At 51.9% G+C, this 18,647-nt stretch overlaps 2 protein-coding genes and 1 pseudogene across 2 annotated transcripts; all 3 read right to left on the reverse strand.

The window, feature by feature from the left end:
• Nucleotides 1–5: 5 nt before the first annotated feature.
• On the reverse strand, nucleotides 6–4,047 carry LOC122372094 (annotated as a pseudogene).
• A 558-nt stretch (nucleotides 4,048–4,605) lies between these two features.
• Nucleotides 4,606–9,233, reverse strand: LOC122372095. Its single transcript, XM_043348969.1, has 5 exons — nucleotides 9,194–9,233; nucleotides 8,554–8,717; nucleotides 6,844–7,026; nucleotides 5,489–5,669; nucleotides 4,606–5,238 (listed from the first exon to the last, which is right to left on the reverse strand). The coding sequence occupies exons 1-5, from the start codon at nucleotides 9,231–9,233 to the stop codon at nucleotides 5,051–5,053; spliced, it is 756 nt and encodes a 251-aa protein (XP_043204904.1). The 3' UTR covers nucleotides 4,606–5,050.
• Nucleotides 9,234–15,053: 5,820 nt separating this feature from the next.
• On the reverse strand, nucleotides 15,054–16,613 carry LOC122372096 (venom protease-like). Its single transcript, XM_043348970.1, has 5 exons — nucleotides 16,586–16,613; nucleotides 16,001–16,224; nucleotides 15,588–15,762; nucleotides 15,257–15,384; nucleotides 15,054–15,218 (listed from the first exon to the last, which is right to left on the reverse strand). Exons 1-5 carry the CDS (start codon nucleotides 16,611–16,613, stop codon nucleotides 15,054–15,056), a joined length of 720 nt encoding a protein of 239 aa, XP_043204905.1.
• Nucleotides 16,614–18,647: the final 2,034 nt, after the last annotated feature.

Below are 18,647 nucleotides of genomic sequence, written 5' to 3' on the forward strand. Positions count from 1 at the left end.
GTCTCCATGAAGATGAGGCCGTGCTCGCGCGCGAACGCCTCGCCCTCCTCGCGCTTCACGTCTCTCCGCGACTCCAGGTCGCTGGCGGAACACAGGGCAGAGGTCAGTCACGGGTCACAGTGACAGGTCACACACAGGTCAGGCCAGGGGCAGCCACGGGTCATGGGTTACGCCATGGAGAGAGATCACAGGTCACCGATGGGACACGCACAGGTGAGCATCTTCTGTAGAGCGCCGGGTCAACAGCGCTGCTTAGATCTGTACAACAAACATCACATAAAAACAACAATTGTAAACGTGCCAACAGAGGCCATTGACCTTCGATATAATGGTGGGGTACTCCGCAGGCAAGAAACAGCAACGTAAAATATTCTCCAATTTCAATACAGACACTTCGCAAGCTTGCAAAATAAGATGTAGCGTACTGGAATATATATCGTCTACAGAGACCACCGTCAAAGATAAAAAGTACGAGGAACCCCCTAATTAGCTTTGGCGAAATCCCTCCACCGCCATCTCTCCGTGTCCTGTCCCTCCCCTCCCTCCAAGCCCGCCGGCCGCGGTCGGCGCACACACATGACACACCTCTTGTTGCCGATGAGCATGATGACCATGTTGGAGTTGGAGTGCTGCCGCGCGTCCTCCAGCCACGTGGTGAGGTGGTTGAACGTGTCGCGCCTAGTGATGTCGTACACGAGCAGCGCGCCGGCCGCGCCGCGGTGTAGGAGCGCGTGATGGACCGGAACGCCTCCTGACCCGCCTGCGGGCCACGGGGGAGGGGTCACCGGCCGGCCGACGGACGGGTGGGGGGGGGGGGGGCGATGAGATGGCGCATGTGTGTAATGTGAGCGATTGCATGGGAAGGTCATTCCAGCCAAACAGGAAAAAAGTGGATGATGATCGACTGGATGTATAGAAAAGAAGATTGTCAACTGAATATAGCAGACAGAAGTCGGGAAGTAATTTTCTTCAAACGGAATCAGCTCAGCATGGGAATATGCGATATAAGGGCGAAAAAAAAACAGCAGGCATATGTCAATCCGGAACTCCAACGTGTTCACGCTTGCCAAAACAGAAAAGCCACTAACTAGCTGGCTATTACAGTAGTTAGTCAATAGTTCTGCCCGTTATAACCGGACATCCCGGCCCATATGGATCAATAGGCAGCCCGTATCCGGTGCCGAGCCCTTACCGTGTCCCAGATCTGCAGTTTGACTTGTTTGCCATCGATGGTAATCATGCGGGCGCCGAACTCCACGCCTGCGACACACAGAGAGGCGGTCAGCGGTGTGGAACGGAAAGGAACGTGGATGGTTGGATGGTGAGACCAGCTTCCACGCCTTGGATTAAGTCACATGGACAGCGCGTCGATATCATGGTTGTTGGAGTTTTGGGGCTGTCAATTCAGCTCATTATGATGCAGCTGGCTACCAAGTGCCCTTGTAGAGATATTACATTTGCTGAGTTGTGATTCAACAAATTGAAATGAGTGACCAATGACTATTGGTCCATTGGTCAAGGTAAACATTAGCAGCAGCAGACGCTTACCAATGGTCAGGTCGTGTACAGGCTGAAATCTTTTGTCTGTGAACTGCAATAGGAGGCAGGATTTGCCCACACCTGTGAAACAGAAACAGTAGTGAATGAAAGAGCAGTCAAAATTAGCAGTCAGCTCAAATGACTGTTTCAGCAGTCATTTCAAATGACTGCTTCAGCAGTGATTTCAGCAGTCAATCAAAAATAAGTTTTATTCACTTCCTTACTAAAACTTGACATATTTTTCCCCAAGTCTTAATTGCTTTTACTAACATACTAGTACAAGATGATAACACCTTGATCTAGGGTAGTCTTCAGTATTGAAACTTGTAGCTCTTTTCCAATAGTATGTACACCTTCTTCATCTTTTACTAAATACCAAATGGGGATCATTGAAAAGTTTACACTAAGGTGACTAATTTTAACCCGCGCCCTGGTGTGGGTCTGAGCCACCTTCGCCCTGGTGGGGGGGGGCCAAAATGACCCCCCCCCGTCTAACTCGAAAACGAAGAGGGCTAGGAAGACGCGGAAAAAAGCAAACGAAAGCCCATAACAAGTACGTTCGAAAGTATTTCGGTCATTTTTTCGCTAAGGTCAATATTGAGGTCGCTAGAGGTCATCATAGGTCAAATTTCAGTGTTTTCGGTGTTGCCGGACATATTCCGCTGTAGCTCGGAAACTAGAAGAGCTAGAGAGCCGCGGAAAAAAGCAATCGATAGCTCTTTTCAAGCTCTTTCGCCAAAGTTCGTCAGATTTGACCTCAGCTCAACGGTTTGGCCTACAGAGGTCATGCAAGGTCAACTTGGCAAATTTCGTTGAAAATTTTTTAACTATAGCATGCATTCACGAGAAAATAGAGAAACGATTCATGCACCATCGTGCTTGGCTCGTCGAGACGCGTCGAATGATATATAGTTTGACCTCGAAAGGTCATTTTGAAAATTTGACCTCAGGTCAAGGTCATGACCTTACCGAAATAGGTCATGCTGCATATCATTCGATCCGCATTGACGAGACAAACACGATAAACGTCGAACGGAGTCTCTATCTCTATTCAATAACAAGTAAGTGCAGAAAAACCGCTGGTGACCTCTGGTGACCAGGGAGATGACCTAGCGTGACCTCAGCGAGGTCACAAGCAAATGGTTTCACATGGGCTGTGATTTGCTGACCCAAGACACTTCAATAACGAAATATAGGAACAATCACGCCCGATTTAGCTGAAAAACAACTACTTTTCGATTCTCCCATTGACTTATAATGGGGAGCAGCGATGACCTGACCTGACCTTAGGTCACATTTATAAAAAATCCGAGATAGCCATTTTGTAGAGCTGGGTGACATCTTCAAGTACTGTAAATTTTACATCAATCGGATAAAAGCTGTGCCTTTGAGAGAGCTTTGAACTTTTTTAGAGGTGGTGTCAGTTTTGGTGACCTTGTGACCTGACCTGACCTGACCCGAACCCCCCAAAAAAGGACATGATGTAAAAATGTTGAATAAACAGCTATACAAAGTTTCAGGGCGCTAACTCAAGTGGTTTCTGAGTTATCGCTGAAAAACCACAGGGGGGGGGCCAAAATGGCCCCCCCCCCCACCAGGGCGAAGGTTAATTGGTAATTGACATTAATTACTTAGGAAATTATTTTGTAATGATTTGCAGAAATTTGCAACACAGGTCGCTGCATGGGGGGGGGGGGGTACAAATGCAATCCATTGTGATGTAAAACAAAACAAATTATGGAAAAATACATCAATAGTTTTTGTGAGATTTAAGAGCCCTCAACGCAAAGAGGGTATAGATAGCTTCTATTGTAGGTATAGGCATTGTACATTCATTAGGGACCTACAGACATAAATATTCAATAGCACCATGTGATTTTTTTTTTAAATAGCACCTGTTGGTTGCAAATTATGTACAAATTGTTAAATTATTAGACATATATGTAACTATGGTCAGAGTACTGGAGGCAGTAAATACCAGCCAAAACAAACAAAAACACCCTACCAGTGTAGGACACCTAGGTACCTACAACCTTGAACCGCTGAGCTAATGACGCAACCAGAACACATTGTTTTAGGGATAAATTACACCTTGATGCTTATAGCAGCCAAATCATTGAGAAAATGGGTGCAATATGAACAAGAGCCACTTGTAAATGGGGACACCACCCTTCCGAGACTACGTTATAACTCAATGCTGAATCCATGCAAAAGAAAATGACCAATTCTCATCCATTGTGTTAACTAGGAATATTGCATTTTAAGTAAGTTGGATTCAGTAGACAGCCCCTCATGATGAAAACAGAGCACCATATGCAACAAATGGCCATTGGCATCCACGGACCAGTAGACATAAGCGGCGCATTCACGAACAAAACGATTAACTCTTACCTGTGTCGCCTATGATAATATACTTGAAAAGATATGCATAAGACATTCTTGGTTCTTTGTTTCACACCTTCCCTGAATTCAAACCTCAATAACTGCGAGGATTCTCACAAAGAAAAAATAGGGAATGGCGCAGCAGCAGAGACTACGCAGCAAACGTCTCCGTGATACATCAACACAAAGCCTGAAACAGCTGATTGGCCCTGATGGAGGCTTCGAGATGAGGCTGCTATTTCAAAATTCGCCGATTCATTCCAAGTGTCACCTTGTTTTTCCCCGATCATTGTGAAAAATATGTCGTTTTAGTGACTAAGTAGACTAAGAGGATACAGAAAAAGACTTAAGCGTAATTTCTTGCCGATGTCTTTTGATTGCTTTTCGAAAAGACGGCAAGCAGGTACCTACAACTTGGCAACTGAAACGCGGAACCTACATAGAGTAGCATTTTCGAGGTTGATCAGGTAGATCACTGCCGTTGCCGAGCATCCGACAGGACAACATACAGCCAGCACATGAATGGATTATTTGTCATGACTTACACTGCTGTGGTGGTGAGGATGACAGATTGTATCATATGATATGGGGGTCAGTTCACCTCGCTATGGGTGCATCAAATAACGGCCCGATGCTAGTCTGGGAATCCGAAGTTGTTTTAAGAAAATATCATCAAAGACACTGTCGATATGGCGGGTTATATTTACACAAACACACTTTGCATAGAGCATTACGGCGCACATAAATATATGATCTGCAATATACACAAACAATGAAGGACCCATCTTCCCGACGGCCGGTACACACTTGGCAGCACGAGACATGGCAGAGAGCGACTCGGACCGGTCCGCTGCGAAAAACGACCGGCGCCCGCCGCACAGCAGCACAATTTCTCAGAGTGCCACACTCCGCCTACAGCGACCCACAAGGCGTTCATAAATCGAAAGCTCCAGAACCTTCCACTGTTCAGTTTCTTTCACCGCATTACAACCAATCCAAGAATTAAGAAACATTCCATCACAGATGATTTTCCCGTTCGAAATCCTGCAGTTTTTCACGTGCGAAGTCCGACCAGGCGCTGCGGGCTGGTGCGGCGGCTGAGTTTCGGCTGTCGTTAGTCGCTGGCCGGCTAGCAGTCCTCGAGTCGCGGCAGTTCGGGCTCGCGCAGCAGGTCGGCGCAGTGCGGCGAGGAGCGGCGCACGAACAGCGTCACGCCCGAGCGGTACCAGGCCGGGATGGTGACGTGCGCGGCCAGCGCGCGCCGCACGCCCGGCGGCGGCGGGTCGGACGCCTCGCGGAGCACGTTCACCACCTGGCCTGCCGGACACCGGAGCGGGCACACGGACGGTCAGACGAGGTGGCCGCGAGGGGCGGGGAGATGGACACGTCAGCAACATACTATGACCAAGATGCTTGGGTTTTTAGGTCTCCCGAAGTGCCCAAGGTCATCGACACCCAGGACCAGCAAGAATATATCGGGATAAGAGAGAAGGTTGAACAGAGGATGACGCAACTGGCTGGGGAAACACTACAAGAACCCGAAGCCCGCTACTCCCACGCTCCGTACCTAGCACGTTCATGTTGCTCCAGCGCGGGTCCTCGGCCGTCATGAGCGGCTGTAGCGAGCAGCCGTGCCGCCATCGAGCGGTGACGTCCTCACTGCGGACCAGCAGCACCGAGTCGCTCGAGAGCTGCTCACCGAGCAGGGAGGCCGACACGCACTCCAGCGGGTTGGTCAGGTACACTCCCTGGAGAGAGGCAGGGGGGTCAGAGGTCAGGTACACACCCTGGAAAGGGGGGGGGGGGTCAGAGGTCAGGTACACACCCTGGTGGAGAGGCGGGGGTCAGGTACACACAGATTCAGATGCTCACCCACACAGTTGCCCAGGGAGAGAAAAGACGTGTGTACACCGAGAACGACAGAAGGATCTTACACGGGTTATACATAAATCCTAAAAACATAGATCAAAAGGATGTAAAAGTGAACGGTTGCAGATATCCAATGTGATGCGTGGTTAGGAAGACGTCAAAACTAAAAAAGCAATGTGATTAAGAATACAGTAAAGATCAAATAGATTAGGAGCCTGAGTAAATAGTTGAACGCTATTTCTACGCGCGCTCGAGACATCTCAAGCCACACCCAGGCCGACTGGTGTCACGGGCAGCCGACCCTGCCCCGTTCCGGCACGATACCGCCTGTTCTCCTAGTCAGAGCCATAAACCTCCCAGCCGCCCCCCCCCCCCCGTCACGGTGAGGGGAGGGAGGGGCGCCCGTGCCGCACACCAATCGGCAGTACGGAGCACCGCGGCCCGCGCCCTCCGACTGGCGTCGATAGGGGATACGCACAGGTGCGCGGCAATCTACCGCACACGCCGTGAGGGCGATAAGTGGGCGGGAAAAGCACATATCGAGCTACCTACCCCAGACAGAATTGTGAATGGTACAGAGAACGCTCAGATCACGCTCAGAATGGATGAACATGGGGGAAGGACCATTTTTTATTTCTATAGATAGAAAGAATCATGTTGTGTATGCCAACACAAAGGTACATTAATTTACGGACACGATAATTTCCTCACTGTCCCTCACGTCCAAGCAGAGGTCAACATTCCACAATTACTACAGTACGTAGATGATATTGAACCTGGGTTCTACCTGGGACGTTCGTGTTTCACCGATCTTGGCGAGATCGGTGAAGACTCCCCCTATCCAACTGGCTTGAGGATCAACTTCTCTGTTTGTTCATTAGGGTTTACGGCGCGGAGGATCAACTTCTCGTCGTTCCAAACAACCTGAGGCCGACACCCGGCGTCCCCCAGCGTTAGCGACTGACCTAGGGTTGCATCTCTACTGACTTGTACTGACATGGAGTCCGACTGCCCGACTGACCCAGGATCATCTCCCCAGCGCCCCCAACTGACCTGCGGCCCGACTCCGAAGGCCATCTGGTGATGCCAGGCGTCTGGCACGGTCTGTTGCGGCGGCACGCCCCGCTGGAGGTTCAGCGTGGCCACCGGCACGGCGCCCCGGCGCAGCCAGCCGGCCAGCCAGCGCACCAGCTGGAAACTGCGCCGCGGGTACATGCAGAAAAACCGGCCGCACACCTGGAGACAGGGCGGGGGGAAGGGGGAGGGGGTCAGGGAAGTGTAGAGAATAAAGTGATGATAATGATGACGCTTATTGATTAAAATAGTGTCTGAAAACTTGGTGAAAAAAAAAACTATTTGACGTTCAATGCTAACGCCACGGCTATTTCACACTGAAGCTACGCCAGCCCAAGGGAAAAGCGGACATAAATAGGCGTATAATTAACTCAATCGCTCTTCTTAGCTTGTCGCTGCTCATATCATATTAGCCATGTCTCCATGTCCATGTCTGCCATCCATGTCTGCCCCGGGTCTCCCTGTGCCACTACCCGCCCCGTCCCATCCCTGCCCGGGTCTCCCTGTCGCTGTCCGGGTCCACGGCACAGACGCCAGGTGTGCCACGGGAGGGGGGAGGGGGGGGGCAGCTGTGTCAAACAGGACCCCGACCGACCGAGGAGTGTCGTACACACACCTGCCCAGACAGGCCGACACCGGGACGGCCATGTGTGGCCTGTCAGAGCCGCGTGCGGCCGGGACGTGTACAGACTTTATCACGCAGGTCTGCAACCGCTGCTACACGGAAAGAACACCTGTGCTCCCACACGTGCACGAGATGCAAGGGAATTTGCTAATTATAGTTTCTAAGAAGCAAACCGAAACGGGAAGAAGTCTTGTCTTATCTTGGTTCGTTAGGATTAGCATATGATACCACTGTGAAATACCACACCGAACAGCTTCGGTTCCTAAACAAAACAAAGGGCACAACGGAACTGACGGCATTATCCTGGGTTCGTACGAACCTCTGCAGTGACTCGGCTACCAAATACCTCAGTCCTACATACACTAATCCCCGGAAGCGCGATTTGCGGAGCTCCGGAGCCCGACCGATCAAAGTCCGTCCCACGTCAGGCCGAGCACGATACCGCTGATCCAACACCAAACAGACCGCCTTCCCGGTACTGGGAGCGTCTCGGCCCGATCCAGGAACGGAGCACGACACAGCGGGTGATCGAACTGCTGCGACTGTGCGACTGTTACTAGTCAGTCAGTCCCAGAGGAGGTCATCTGATCAGTCAATGCTTCGGAAACTCTGGATGACTGAGTCATTACATATATCGGGTAGCAGGTTCATACCCCCCTTACACACGTCACGGCTAACCCCCCCCCCCCTACCAACCCACACACACATGGCGTGTCGGAGGGATCCCAGTGCTACACAGCGGCCCGTGTACAGACGCGCGCGTCATCTAGTGAGAAGGGATGTAATTCAGGCTTCCTGAAGGTGCCGTATTCCTGGTAAGTGCGGGTCGAGGACTTCTACCGACAGCCTCTTAACATCCAAACGTCAGTTAGACGCCGCCGGATCAGGGAGCTTCAAGTTCAAGTAATCTACAGCGGTCGGCTACACCACAGGACAACACAATTTCTTGCTCTTCTGTCCTGGCTTTGTTGAGCCCTGATCCATCTCGACCTTACACTCGCTCCTGCCTTTCCCTCGCCTGTTGTTCTCTTACACCGCTAACCCTCCCTCTCCCAGCCTCTCACCTCGCCGCCACTGAGCGTCTCGACGCCCTCGATGAGCTGCGTGTGTGTACAGCCGGCCTCGGACCGGGAGAACAGGTAGTCGGCCAGCGGCGCGGACTCGCGGCGCAGCCGGGTGCTGACGGCCGCCGCTGCTGCCGCCGGTCCGGCTGGTAGCCGAGCGCCAGCTGAAGAATGGCCACAGAGGGAGGGTTAGCGGTCGACGGGGCGGACACGGGAGGATGGACAGATTGGGGACAGCGTGGTAATCGATGGTCAAAATACGCTAATGGTTCTGAGGTGTTGTTTCTTAGGTAATTAGTGTTTGCTTACTTTATGTTTTTCGCGTCCACACCATCCTTCATAACACAATAACTTATTAGAACTTAACCACCATACTGACACTACAAAGGTGATATATGTGGCTGTAATCGAATATCAAGCTCGTCACATGAACGTAACAATAAGAACAGCGGTCATTTCCACGGAAGATCCATGTGCTACCACTAAAATCGGTCGGCACCACCGGGAACGACACGGAAGGACAGACGGTCGTCCGTCCCAGATAATTGCCCGAGTGTTATAGCCGGACCGATCGAAACGCCGCCATAACCGCGAGGTAAATTCTGCAGCGTGACACTGACGGTGGCCGGCTGTGGCGTACAAAATGCAGGACTGGAGTCGGTGGTGGCGGCTGCTCCCATTTGGCCGGGTGCCAGCTCGGGGCGCGGGACCTCTCGCCGGGCCCCAGACGGGGCGGTGGGGGCGCTGGACGGTCCCGTCACTTACCAACACGTTGATGACGGCAGTGGCGCCGCAGGCGGACCGGGCGATCTGCGTCACCTGCCGCGTGAAGGCCTCCATTTCGGTCCAGATCATCACCTTCTCAGAGAGATCACAGCCATTCTAGCGGAGAGGGGACAGGGCACACTGTCAGACATGGTCAGAGATCACAGCCATTCTGACGGACAGGGGACAGATCAAACTGTCAGATCATCACCTTCTCAGAGAGATCACAGCCATTCTGACGGATAGGGGACAGATCAAACTGTCAGATCAGATCATCACATTCTCAGAGAGATCACAGCCATTCTGATAGAGGTGTAGATACCAGGGTACCAGGAGATAGAGGTACCAGGCCAGATTATTGCTCCAGAGTCCACAATTAAATTAGGAAGGAAACATGACAACCAACAGTCACAGCAGATATCACCTTCCAGAGGGCTGGATTCAAGCAAAATTGTCACGGACTGTAAGGCAGTGGACTGCAGACACGTCAATAATTTACAAAAAAAAAATCATCCAGCAAAAGCGATGCACGAAAGAGGCGGACAAGGCCATATGGCTCGATGTCAAGACTTTTCACACGATGCAGAGCCACGAAAGCACGATATAAGGATATGACATAGAAATAGCTGCAAACCACGATAACACAATGGGCCCTTTCTCAGGAACAGTGATCATTACCAAGCTAGTTCGACATGCAACGGAAACCATTCATTTCTACGATCGTAACAACAAATGTGTAGCCTGGAAGCACAAACACTCGTCATGTCTCCCACCAAGACCTGTCAGTCACACAAGAGCATTTGAAGTCAATGCATTCCTCTCAGCAGCTCTCAAGCAGTGAGCGCATCTCTCACCTCAAACAGTCCCGAGTCGGCAGCGTTGGCGGCGCCTTTGCGCGCCATGAAGGCCTTTTCTGGCGCGCCGTGACAGCCGTCGTGCTGCAGGTTGGGGTCGCCGGCGCCCCCCGCCGGGGATGTTGAACACCGAGTTCTCTCGGCGCCGGAGTCGATCGTGACAGCCGCCCGGCTGGCGTCGCTCAGGTCGTTGCTGCAGCAGTGCCGGTACTTGTCCGAGCCGCCGTCCACGGCACTGTGCTCGCTGCGACTGTGAGGGAGTCGCGGGGACAGTCGGCAGCCGCCGGAGGGGCCGCCGGGGCGCTGCTCGAGCTGAGGTTGTAGCGCACCAGGCGCCGGTTGGTGACTTTGTGCTCGGCGGGCCGGCGGCCAGGCCGCGCCTCGGCCGCGTTGCTATCCGGGCTGCCGGTGTCACTGTACCGCAGGTTGTCGTCCGAGTTGGATCCGGCCGCCGACAGCCGGTTGAATTTGACGTTCTCGGCGGGCGCCGCGGCCGCCGTCGCGCCCGGCGAGCTCGCTCGGGAGCTGGGCGGCGAGGGGGACGGCGTGCGCGACCCGGAGCTCTGGGAAGACCGGCTGCTACCCGCCGGAGAGGCGGCGGAGACGGCGACGGAGACGACGGCACCTCCCAGCGGCCTCGTCGGCGACCAGCGGGCGGCGGGGGAGGGTGCTGCGGCGGGGGCGGCGGCGGGGACGGCGACTCGAGCGGCGGCGGCCCGTTGGCCAGGGGCGGCGGCGAGCTGCCCTCCTCCGCCGTCCAGCCGGCCGCCGCCGGCACCTCCAGCTCATCCTCGCTCGTATCGAACGCACTAGGGTCAAAGTCCATCTCGAGAAAGTCCAGGTCGGGCGAGACGCGCCCGCCGGCCGGCGGCGGCGGCGGCGCCGGCGGCCGGTGGTGGTTGCGGTTCACGTCTGCCGGCCGGTCGCCCTTGTACGTGTACACACACTCGTCAAGCGCGCAGTCGGACTCGCTGGCGCTGTGACTGAGCAGCAGGCGCGGGTCGGGACGGCCGTTGACGCGCCGCGCCGCGGCCGGCGACGGCGGCTCGTCGTCGCTCTCCTCGGTGGGCGGAGGCGGCCGCGGCCTGGAGGGCTGCTTGGGCCGCGCGCCGCCGCCGCCGCCCGCGGGGGATGGGTCGGACGGCCGCCGACGGCGCCGTTGACGCGCCCGTTCTGCTCGCCACTGCCGCCACCCTGGTTGACGTCATCCTCCATCAGCCAACCTGAAATGGAACATGACAATTTCTTTTCATTTGCACTTGAAGTTTACTCATGGGAGATAATTATCTCAAAATTGTTTTGCATTACATTGCTTTGTTTCACATTTTTCACTCATTTCTAATGCAAATACTACAAGATATCTTTGTCCCAAATGCTCCTGTCACACCAATCATTGTATTAGCATCTCAACTAAGAGTAGCAAGAGCATGGATGAGTAATGAAACAGATTCATTCAATAACCAAATATTTGAAACTGTGACTTAACACAAGTCCCCACATTAATCCTATGCTAAGAAAAAGACTGAACACAATAAATCAGAATCAAAAGTGGAGCTCAAACTGAGCCCTGAGGCTAAACTAAAATTGCAATTATATTGAAAGCCCAGCCTGGCATTGATAATTGACCTCTGTCCTCTATCATGTCTCAAAGATTCGTTCTCATTCTTATTTGCTGAGGTTTAAGGAGCGCTAAGGGGCTGCCAAAATGAAAACAAGGAAACAACGCATAACTACTCAATTGAATTTGAATTAGAGCTCATGATCAATTTTAAGTTTACCTTTTTGAATTAATATCAAATCAACTTATTTGATGCACAAACCAATGCTCTAATAAATTACACTTGAATTCAATAAATTCTGTATAATTTTCCCAGGCATATTTTACATTTCTAATTATTTCTTTTTGGTTTGTTTCACCATTCCAGTTGGGGGAGGTTTGGTCAATGGTTGTCATTTTTAGCACATGCCATTTTTGGCAACCATGTGCTAAAAATGACAACGCTATCAGCTATTTTTAGCAACGATGAAGCCGATTTCACTCCTCAGCGAGGAAATCACGATTTTGGAAATACAAGCACTGATTTTGGAAAAGAAGTGCTGCCACCTGGTGCAAGAAGAAGAAACCAGCTTTAATATGGCCGTTGTTTGTATGGTAGTCCAACGTTGAAGTATACCCTTTTTTGTGGCCCGAAGTTGGAACTTTAAATTGAAGCATCCGAAAATGATCGATATTGATCGAAATCATGATGTTGATGAAAAAAATAATATGTTAAGTTGAGAGAGGAGGCCATTTTATCCAGATGCGGTGGTTTACTTCTTGAAATTATTTTTGCTTACGACGACTGCCATGTAATGAGGGATAATTAGCAGCCGTCATTAGCAAAAATAATTTCAAGAAGTAAACTACTGCATCTGGATAAAATGGCCTCCTCTCTCAACTTAAAATATTATTTTTTCATCAACATCATGTTTTCGATCAATATCGATCATTTTCGGATGCTTCAATTTTAAGTTCCAACTTCAGGCCACAAAACAAACTACCATACAAATAACAGGCATATAAAGCTGGATTCTTCGTCTTGCACCAGGTGGCAGCACTTCTTTTCCAAAATCAGTGTTTATCTTTCCAAAATCTTCATTTCCTCGCTGAGGAGTGAAATCGGCCTCATCGTTGTCAAAAATAGCAGAATCGTTGTCATTTTTAGCACGTGTGAAAAAATAGCACGTGCTAAAAATGACAACGATTGACCAAACCTCCCCCGACTGATTCTCATTCTACGAGCTGGCATTGGCGTTCTGTGCTACACCTCAAACTATGTAAAGTAAAATGTTTTAGTTATGAGGTTACATAGCTTCAGTATGAGCCTTCAATTTTTATTCATGTGTTTTATTGTTTGGCCTCCAATTGTATTTCTAAGTAAGGCTAAGCTCTGAATAAATCTCAATCCTGATCCTGATGCTTGAAAACACAACACCATCACCCACCTCACTGCATCCTTTGAGAAATCAAAATCACAGTTCCTAGGGCACAAAAACAAACAAATTTTACAGAAGCATACGAAAATAGACACAGAAAATTTGTTTTTATTCTTGCTTTTATTATAGAAAACAAATATATTCATGAGTGTTTCCCTCACAAGGCGCACATTAGCCCCGCGTTCGATGTCTCTCGGACGGCGAAGATTCTACGCCGTCCGGCCAATCACGTTTCATAACCGCAGCCGAGCCCCCGCTGACCTTGGACGGGATTGGCTGGACGGCAAAGAATTTTTGTCGTCCGGGAGACATCGAACGCTGCCTAGAATTCTGGCGCGGTTTGCGCGCCGTTTTGCACACTATGGAAGATGGACGCCGCAGCATATATTTGTGGGCCCTAACTGTGTTATCAGCTCTCACGACCAAATGTGAACGGCGGAAGCCTGAAGCTCAGGTTCTGCGACACCTGAGCGAGCGTCATTTCAGCGAACGACATTTGAGCGAAGCCTTTTCAGCGATTATCAATTTAAGCGATTGACTTTTTCAGCAATTGTCAAGTCGGCGAATTCAATCACAGCGATTATCAACTTAAGCGAGGACCAGAATCAGCGAAACCAGATTGAGCGAATATATGGAGGTCGATGGGGGACCAATTGAGCGAACACAGTTACAGCGAAACCGAACGCGACGGAAGTCAATCATTTGCTACTTTTCGGGAATTCTTGCCCTTGGAATACCCGCTTGGGATGTGTCATGCTTCAAGCTGCGCGCGGCAAATTAAAAAATTGCTTTAAGCTTGGAAACCACAAAAATATCTGGCCTCATTCTGCAACTTTGCTCTGGAAATGTGGAACGTGAGATATAGGGCGATGGAAGGAATGCCAAGGACCAATAATAAACTCGAGGGATGGCACAGGGGGATCCAGTCTATGTTTCAGGGACCTCACTAAAATATTTGGAAATTCGTACGTTGGGGCAAGAACAAATTTTACAACATGGGGAACTGATCCAAATTCAAGCGGGGGAATTTCGCGAAAAACAGCACAAGCAATATGAATCTCTGAACAAACGTTTGGTCATCATTATTGGCAAACAGCAGGTGGTGAAATCGAACCACTGGATTTTTTTTTTAGAAATGTGGCATTAAATTTGGAGCTTAATGTCTGAACTTTGAACGTGACATCCGCCATCCAGTTCCGGATAACCATGAAAAATTCCGGAAACATGCGTTGTACGATCGCTCGCAAAAGAAAAAAGAAAAAAATACGCCGTTACGGGACGATGAAGTGTTTCGCTCAAATGACAGTCGCTCAAACTGTAGTCGACAAAAAAGATGTCGCTGAAACATAGCTTTCGCTTAAATTGATAATCGCTATATTTGATAATCGCTCAATTTGATATTCGCTAAGTTGCCAGTCGCTGAAAATGGCTCGCTCAAATGACGTTCGCTCAAATGACACTCGGTAAAGTCGCTCGCACCGTGAAGCTCAATCTCGTGATTGAAAGACATTTTAAGAGTTCTGAAATGTAAAACATGAAAAGGAGCAATTATTGGAAACTCTGGTTAAGTCTCTTCTCCCTAGCACCGATCTTCCTCCCACCCATATGGCGATTCTCTTTCTTGCTGCTGGTCCGCCCCAAGATTGGACGGTTTGAAGATTATTCGGTTTGTAATTTATTGATCCTGTGAGTAAGTACTTATGCGGGTTAATATAATATATACACACACGACTTATGCACAGTAGTATCTGGGCACAATGCTATACATCTGCTTCGAAAAGTCGTCTTCCCGACAGTACGACAGCGGGCTCTGACAATTGAGTTGAGCGCTGCCACCGCGCGGTATCCTGGTGCCTATCTCAGCAGCCTCCATACGCCAGCCAGGACAGTCGCCCATGCCCGAAGTTATCCATCGCCGTACACGATGCCGTCGATCCAGTCGATGTAGTGCGACACGCGCGTATAGAGCCCCGGCTTTCCGGGCGCGGCGCAGCCCTCCCCGGCGGCCACGACGCCGACCAGCCGCGGCCCGTCGTCAGTCTCGACGCGCAGCGGTCCGCCCGAGTCGCCCTGGCAGGCGTCGTGGCCGGACTCGCCGCCGCCCGCGCAGCACACCCGTCCGTGATCCCCTGGGGCAGCTGGAGCGTGGTGCGGCCGCCGGTCAGGTTTGTCAGACATTCGGCGGCCGAGACGATCGGCAGCGGCGCCTCCAGCAGCACGTCGCCGACTTTACCGCCTGTCGGAGAGAGGAGAGGGGTAAGACGCTGAGATAAGAGGCTGGGAGGGGCATGAGAATAGCGAATTATTATCGGCAGAGCGTCAAGTACCTGACTGAAATCTGACTAAAAATCAACTCCTCTACATTCAATGAAAAAGACAGCCGCACCAGACACCACGTGTCGTCGACCCGCTGCGCCGCCCATTACGTCCGTCCCGTACCGAACTCCTTTGCGCCGATTCCTGCCACGTGCGCGTCGGTGCCGGGCCGGTCCTGGTGGGGCGCCGCCAGGCAGTAGGGGCGCACAGTGGGTGTGAATGTGACCGGCCGGCCGAGTCGGATCAGCGCCAGGTCATGGTACACCACCGGGTACCGGTACAGCGGGTGCGTGGTGATCTGACGAGACACGGGGCCGGTAAGGGGGGGGGGGTACGGGAGCTGGACATGAGTCGGCCGCGAAAGAAAGACGTATGCACAGAGAAAATACCGCAATACTCGTAAACGTAAGAGAAACGTGCACACGTGCTGGGAACATAAAGCACATCCTCCAGTCCGAGTCCCAACTCCCAAGTATGCTCATCCCCAATGTTCTGACACTACATATACCGGCCGAGGGGCTGACCGTTCCGCGCACCTTTTCCACGGGGTAGTCGACGGGCTTTGTGGGCGTGCCGTCCTCCGTGGGCGCGAACCCGCCCAGCCGGACCACGTTCACAGGCCGCTCCTCGGTGATACAGTGGGCCGCCGTCAGCATGTAGCGCTCCGAGATGAGAGTGGCCCCACAGAAAAACCCCGGCGCCTGCCGCCGCCGGCGTACCGAGCCGCGGCGCCGGGAGTCGGCCGAGTCTCGGCGGCACACTGAGGACGGAAGCAGTCAGAGCTAAGAAACGGACATCTGGGAACGGCAACGGATATTTGGGAAAGAAAACGGGCAGCTAAGTAAGACAATGGTATCGAGTAAGCTGATAAGCAACGGTATCTGAGCACGGTAACGAGCAGCTAAGAACGAAGACGAATAGCTGAGAACGGCATTAAAGTTCTGAGAACTATGATAGACATAAGAACGATAACGGACAGCTGATAACGAAAACACACAGCTGAGAACGGTGATGGGATTGCTTATTTATGGACGCGTCATGAACTTCTCCCCAATATAATGACCGTTTCCGCCAAGTCACATACATTAGAGGGTTTCTTCATCTACTTGTTCCTGTCCCACAATCCCAGGTAGTGTCCAATGCCCCCATCACCCTGCTAACTACGTCATCGATATAACTGCCCCACCATCAGTCACTGCTCACCAAAGGGCGGTCGGAGCAGGGTGCGCCGGCCCTGTGCCGGCTGGCGGCCGGTCCCGGTGCCCTGACCACCCCTCTCCGGCTGCGGACGCTCCGGCCCGACCGCCTGCTCCGGGAAGACGATAGCGCCGGCTCCCACTGTACGGCGGGTGAGCGGCTGCGGGGGCCGGCGGTCCGCCCCCGGCCGGGGAAAGGTGACAGAACTGACCGCTCCCTCCGACCGTCGGCAGCAGATCCAGCCGCCGCTGCACAGTCCGGAGACGTACAGGGAGCAGGAGCCGGGCGGCCGGCACTGGCCGCCGCCGGCGAACCCGCGCCGGCCGCAGCCCGCGTCCCTCTGGGCTGGGGGAAGGATGGGGGGTCAGCAGTGGGGCAGAACAGCAGGACGGTGGTAAGTGCATTAGCGAGACAATCACTGGTGGAATAGGATCAACACTTCAACTGTCGGGAATGCTTCTTGAAAATCTTACACTGAACATAGGTTGATCGATCATGTAACCGAAGCCCTCCGGTAGCACAAATCGCTTCCCTTCACCGTCCCACCTCCCAAACTTCAGCACTCACCGAAAGTCCGCGCCACCGAACTCGCGAGCACGAGACAGCACAATATCCTCCTCAGTCCGACCGCCATCTCAGCTTCTCTGCCACCAGGTAGTCGCTACTGACCAGTGACCAGACAGTCCCGACAGTCGTTAACAGCTGTCACCAATCCTCACCAGCGGTTTACATAGCCGTGTCACCAGCCATCACACTCTGGCCGCCCCACTCAGTCGCGGCAGCGGCCCAGGCGCCGCAGCTCGCTCCCATTCCAGGGTACACTGAATGCAATGAGACGGTCAAGGCGGCGGCAGCGGCACACGCATTTACATATGCAGTAGAGGTGTTGTGGGCCCCACTAGTCAGCATGAGAGCTGAGGGGCGGAACATGGAAATACCAGACAGAGGTGGGCATCGCTACCGAAATTTGGAAACCGCTACCGCTACCTTCCGCAACCTAAGGTACCCAAAGCGCAATCGCAACTCCGAAACTATTTTGCAGATCGTAAAACCGCAACTCGCAACTCCGCAACTCCGCAACTCCGCTACCAACCTCTATTAGGTTCCTATGTTTTATCAGTTTTAGTCCTGAAGTGCAGTGTTATGTCTGACAGGTAGTACCTTTGGTTGACCTCTGTTGGTGACCTGACTGTTGGTGACCTTTGATGACGTCACGTGACCTATAATGCTCAATGCGCAAGTCATTGCGACACCAGTCGACGTAAATGACATGCCAGTGCTACTCTTTGCATGTTTTAATTGTTTGGGATCATTTTGCCGCAAATCCGGACGAGTCGTATTTTCTCCCATTGACTTATAATGGAGAGGTCACACAGTTGACCTTACCTTAAGTCACAAATATAAAAAAATATGAGACAATACACTTTGTACCTATATCTTGTTACCCTTGTCATATGCAGACAGTTTCAAAGTGATCGGTCAATAGGTGTATCTATATTGCTATATTGCCCTGTATTGCTAGGGGGGTGTTTAATTTTTTCGGAGATTGGGTCCCTTGACTTGACCTGGTGACCTGACCTGAGGTGACCTGGGTCTGACATGTTGATACAATGTGTAGAAAGGATGTGTTAATAGCAGTGTCGAAAACAGCCGCGTTGCCGCCGCCTTTTTTATATATTTGCGGAAAACCTTACGGAGGGGTGTCCAAACACCCCCCCCCCGCCCCCGGCCCCGTGCTGGCGACCATAAAATTTGACTTAACCCTCGCTGTGTGCGGTGTTTTACAGCGTCTAACGTGTACGTCGGTTGGACCCCCTCCCCCCCTGCCGTTCGGCCCCTGATCGAGCTAGAGCTTCGCGGGGAAAAAACGAGCGTGTTGCCCGTGACGAGAGGAAGCCGATGATACCCAATTTTAAGGTCATAGGTCATTGGTTGACCTTCCAGGTCAGGTCAATGACCCAAAAGTCGGGAAAATCGGACCTGCTA

Source organism: Amphibalanus amphitrite, unplaced genomic scaffold (assembly GCF_019059575.1).
Source record: "Amphibalanus amphitrite isolate SeventyFive unplaced genomic scaffold, NRLGWU_Aamphi_draft 001316F_arrow, whole genome shotgun sequence".
Lineage (NCBI taxonomy): Eukaryota > Metazoa > Arthropoda > Thecostraca > Balanomorpha > Balanidae > Amphibalanus > Amphibalanus amphitrite.